Source organism: Sprattus sprattus (assembly GCF_963457725.1).
Source record: "Sprattus sprattus genome assembly, chromosome: 15".
NCBI lineage: Eukaryota > Metazoa > Chordata > Actinopteri > Clupeiformes > Clupeidae > Sprattus > Sprattus sprattus.
The window spans coordinates 6,735,279-6,740,278 of NC_137913.1; the positions used below are offsets into that span (position 1 = coordinate 6,735,279).

Sequence of the window (5,000 nt, forward strand, 5' to 3'; positions counted from 1 at the left end):
GAAAGGGAGACGTCAGGTAACTAATGGTTTTTCCACATATGGATTTTGTTTATGCTGGCGCAACGTCGGCCATTTTGCGAAACCATAAATAAGAAGGGGAGAGTCTGACCCGCCGACCGTATACCGACAGGCAATAAAAATGTTCACGAAACCATGAGAGCGCAGAACTTTTGGCCGCCTGACTGAGGGCTTTATTAGACCAGAGTCTCTCGAAGGAAGTCAAGGAACATTGTTCGCATTCTGTACGATGACTTGCCAAAATGGTCCGACATTTTCACCTTCAACGTGCCCTTCTCAGCCATTCAAATAAGTCGATGTTTAGACTGTAACCTTTTATCGGATTGCCTCCCCAAAGGGCTCGTTTAGTTTCTGACAATAGACTGAACTGGCCTATTATCTGAGAATTCAAGCCAGCTGTGTGTGGTGTGTGGATCTGAAATGTCAGCCGTTGTCGGCCAGAGTAAACCATTACTGCCGGCTCGAAACAGTCCAACAGAAATGATTAACTTGAGAAACACAGTGAAACCTCTCACATCTGTCTTTTTTATTGCTTCCTGTAAGTCAGGAGTCACCCCACAAAGGGTAATGAGATTATTTTTAATGAAAGCTAACTGGAAGAGACATTTTTCAAAAAGTCCAGACAAATAACACATGTGACAGGTGCGAAACCTCCAGCATTTGTTTTTAGAGTCCGAGCCAGTAAGCGAGGAGAAGAGAAGGGGAGGTAAGAGGGGGGTAAGACAGAGGCTCAAGATAACTGTTGTTAAATTTAATGCTGGCAGGTTTTACTGGCTTAAAGGAAGTTATGACTTATGACAGCACTCCAAGGGCAGGAAGTCATCAATTCTAACAATAATTAGATTAATAAAATAAGTCTGTCTGATTCAACGTCAACCCTTTTTTACACCTTCATCTATTTTTTCTTCCTTTCTTTCTTTCATTCATTTACTTCTTTTCTTTCCCTTTCTTCCTTCCCAAAATAAGAGGTCCCAAAATTGGCTCAGGTAAATAGCTCAGAACAAACGTGCTTACTTGTGAAGAAGTGTTTGGTTGCAGGGGGTCCGCGGGTGTTGTTCTTCACCACCTGCAGCTTGACTTCGTACTCCTGGCCAGGTCCCAAGCCAGACTGCTCAAAGGTGGTCTCGGGCGGGCTCAGCGCATTCAGGATCTCTCCATTCTCCTCTTTCTGTCATCAAAGGCACAGTACAGAAACCGTTGTCAACAATGATTGAAGCTATTGTTGGCATTGTTTATTTCCATCAAAAAGCAGGGGGCCAAACACTTAAGCGTTGGCCACACTTCGGTGTTGTGTGCTGCACCAAGGTTTGGTGGGCTGAGATCTTTGAGGAGGTGCCAATGTAAAAGAGATACAAAGTTGCCAAGAGACACAATTGTTGCCAAAGGAACTAATCTTGGTGGACTACTGGGTGAAAGAAACCAGTGTTTTCATTGCTATGGTTGAAATTAAACGAGATATAAAATAGCAAGTAAAACGTCCACTACTAAAAATGAGCATCATCTGAATACTATGCCTTACCATGGTGGCAATCTTACTAAGCTACACTAGGTGTATCGTTGGTTGGGGTGAATAGTCAAGGAGACAACAAATATGTCTGAAAGGATGAAAGGTTAGATTAACCCCCTAAAATGAATACGTTCAGTTTGCTGTTTCAAGAGACGCTTCTGGCAGTGCCAAGGGAGTGGGAAACTGGCGTTCATTGTTTGGCAGACGTCTTTTGAACTTTACGAGCAAAGGAGAACCAAATCGTTTTTGAAAGAGTTGCGGGTGGAGATGTGCGAGTCGCTTGTGGTGGCGGTTTTGATCCAGTGCACATGTTCTGACAAAACCATTTTCTTTTGGTTCCTAAAGCCCCAGGAGAAAGAGACGAGCCTGCTGGAGACAAAACCCCTCCTGTGGCAAGCACATGGTCAGTACAGCTGTCGCCAGAAGACTCAAAAGTTTTTTTCTTCTCTTTTTTTTCCCCTGTCCCACGAAACCACACACTTCCAGACAACAAGCCTTCACATACTGGCATAGCATTGCCTTTTTTCCACAGGATGCATACTCCTATTCCCACAGACGCACACTGAGCCATTATGGAGTCTTACAGTGAAAGGAGATTTTCATATCACACATTTTGCTGTTCCTCCAACTGAGCAGCATGGATAATCATGGATGGTTGGCCCAAACGATTTCCAGCCATCCCAAAGGGAAAACTCAGCACAGACCAATGACCGCCGGAGGGAGGGAGGGAGGAGGATGGGGTCAAGAGGACTTACCGTGTTCCTGAAGATGAGGTTCCAGCTATCGAAGGGGATATTCAGGGGATCCCACTCCACCTCCACGGAGGTCTCCCTCACTGATTTAAACTTCAGGCCCTCTGGCTGGGGAAGATCTGTCACAGGGAAAAGTTCTTGTGACTGACACTGCATTCACCCACCAAGTGTTTGTATGTGCTGAAACTCTTTGAGCTTTAAAAACACTTTTTTATTGATGTTTTTCTTGAAGCCTTGAATCATTGGTTTTAACCAACAATTGAATTTGATGCAGTGCTTGTATAAGAGTTCTTAATTAACTGTTTGTTCTGACCTGGTAATTTCCAGTGTAGTTCTAAATGCATGCTTCAACATAATTACCCAAAATAGCCCTCGAAGGCTACAGATAAAGTATTTATTTTTCGTATTTTTTTTTAAGTCTGTTGCTCCTCCCCCCGCTGCTTAATTCCTTTAACAACATACCCACCCCCCTCATCCTCATCCGAGAGCATGTCTAATTAGGTGTTGTGTTCTGGTAATACAGACAGATGAAAGCAGAATTGAAGGACTGCCACTGTTGCCATATGCTAGCTGTTTGGGGGAGTGGGTGGGGGGGGGGGGGGGGGGGGTGCTGCAGGCCTGAGGCATTGAGGTGCTTATTAATTTAGCTATTTAAATAAATTAAATACATTTGAACTAACTGTTTGCCAAATACAATCTCAAGCCAACTTTTAGCATTCCTGTTTTTTCAACGTAATCAATCACGCTGTTTGAATGATAAAGGCGGGCTTACGTGTGGCCACTCTGGCGCTGACAGGTATGCTCTTCTTGTTGTTGAGGATGGCGTAAACGCTGATGAGGTACTCGATGCTAGGCTCCAGCTCGCGGATGGTGGCCATCTTTTTGTCTCCCGACACCCGCATGTCCAACTCCAGGCCTCCGGGGGCAGTGGGCACATAGGTGACGAGGTACTCTGTCACCAGCATCTCGTTCTTCCAGGACACATCCACGGTCTCTGGGTCCACCTCTACCACAGCCAGGTCCTTGGGCGGGGTGACTGTCAAAGGGATTACAGCAGTTCATGTTACATGTTTGCGAGATTGAGTTAGGACTTTGTGTGAAGATGAGAATAAGAATTAAATTAGCTGGTAATGTTACATGATAACTTTATTCAGGGTTTCTCTTAACAGAAGATAAAAGATAAATATGAACTGATAAATGATCCTGAAATTAGATCAGAAAGAAAAAGAATGAAGGTTTGACACCCTCTGGTCTTTTTTTGTTAGGTCAGACATTTATGACTAATTGCTTAACCTCTCATTGAGACTTGTGATGACATTTTCCTGGCAAAGCTAGGGCTATATGCCCGAAAGTGCTTACTCTGAGACAATGGTTAAGTCTTTTATAACTAATGGCTTAACTTCTCATAATATCTTTCCAAAGACTTGTGATGATAATCTCCTTGCATAGCTAAAGCTAAACGTCTGATGTTGCTTAAGCTAAACGTCTGATGTTGCTTACTCTGAGAGCAGTCGTCGCCGGTGTATCCCATGTCACAGATGCAGATTCCATTCAGGCAGTGGCCTTGGTCAGTGCAGTCGCTGGGACAGGTGAGCACAGAGCAGTCGGCTCCAGCGTAGCCCTCGAAGCAGACACACTTGCCGTCGACGCAGTACCCACGGTCCAAGCAGTTGTTCGGGCACGTCTTCTCACTGCAGTCTTCTCCGGTAAATCCTCGGTTGCAGATGCACTGGCCGTTCACACAGCGTCCGCGGCTGTTACAGTCATTCGGACAGGTCAGCTCATTGCAGTCCTTGCCTGTGTAGCCGGCAGGGCAGATGCATTTGCCGTCCACACATTCCCCGCGGCCGTGGCAGTTGTTGGGGCACATCTTGGTGCTGCAGTCCTCACCGGTGTAGCCCTGCTTGCACACACACTTGCCGTTGACACAGCGGCCGAGGTTCATGCAGTTGTTTGGGCAAGAACGGTCCGAGCAGTCAGAGCCCTCCCATCCGACATCGCAAAAGCACTCCCCGTTGACGCACTGGCCTCTGTTGTTACAGTTGTCGGGGCAGGAAAGGATTCCGCAGTCTTCTCCCTCGAAGCCAGGATCACAGATGCACCTTCCGTTGAAACAGTGGCCCCTCTGGTGACAGTCTCCGGGGCAAGTGAGCTTGGAACAGTCCTCTCCACTGTATCCAGCGTGGCATACGCACTTACCATTCAAACACATGCCCCGGTTGTTGCAGTTGCTCGGGCACGTGAGCTCGCCGCAGTCCTCACCAGTGAAGCCCTCATCGCATTCGCAAGTTCCGTTGTTGCAGCGGCCGCGGTCATAGCAGTCGTTGGGGCAGATGAGCTCGGAGCAGTCGAAGCCGGTCCAGGGTTCGTCGCACACGCACTCATCCTCGACACAGCGGCCCCTGCCCAGGCAGTTGTTTGGGCAGTCGGTCTGGGAGCAGTCGAGGCCGATGAAGCCGTCTTCGCAGACGCAGGAGCCCTCGATGCACTCGCCGTAATCTCCGCAGTCCATTCTGCAAAGCTCGAGGCTGCAGTCGTCACCGGAGTATCCCTCGAAGCATTCGCACTTTCCGTCGACACAGCGGCCCTGATCTTGGCAGTCATTGGGGCACTCGGACTCCGAGCAGTTGACACCCCTCCAGCCAGGCTCGCACACGCAGCTGCAGATCTCCGTGCTGTAGTTGCCATGCCCACTGCAGTAGGGCCTGCTTGTTATCTCTCCT

At 47.7% G+C, this 5,000-nt stretch overlaps 1 protein-coding gene across 1 annotated transcript in view; it reads right to left on the reverse strand.

Annotated features, from left to right (window-relative positions):
- The window catches only part of tncb (tenascin Cb), a 44,829-nt gene that overhangs the window by 26,844 nt on the left and 12,985 nt on the right, over positions 1 to 5,000 (reverse strand). Inside the window, exons 3-6 of the mRNA XM_080853230.1 lie at positions 3,778 to 4,998; positions 3,050 to 3,313; positions 2,281 to 2,396; positions 1,033 to 1,186 (exon numbers count right to left, since the gene is read on the reverse strand). Coding sequence (XP_080709356.1) covers positions 1,033 to 1,186; positions 2,281 to 2,396; positions 3,050 to 3,313; positions 3,778 to 4,998 — 1,755 coding nt within the window. The remainder of the gene's footprint in view (positions 1 to 1,032; positions 1,187 to 2,280; positions 2,397 to 3,049; positions 3,314 to 3,777; positions 4,999 to 5,000) is intronic.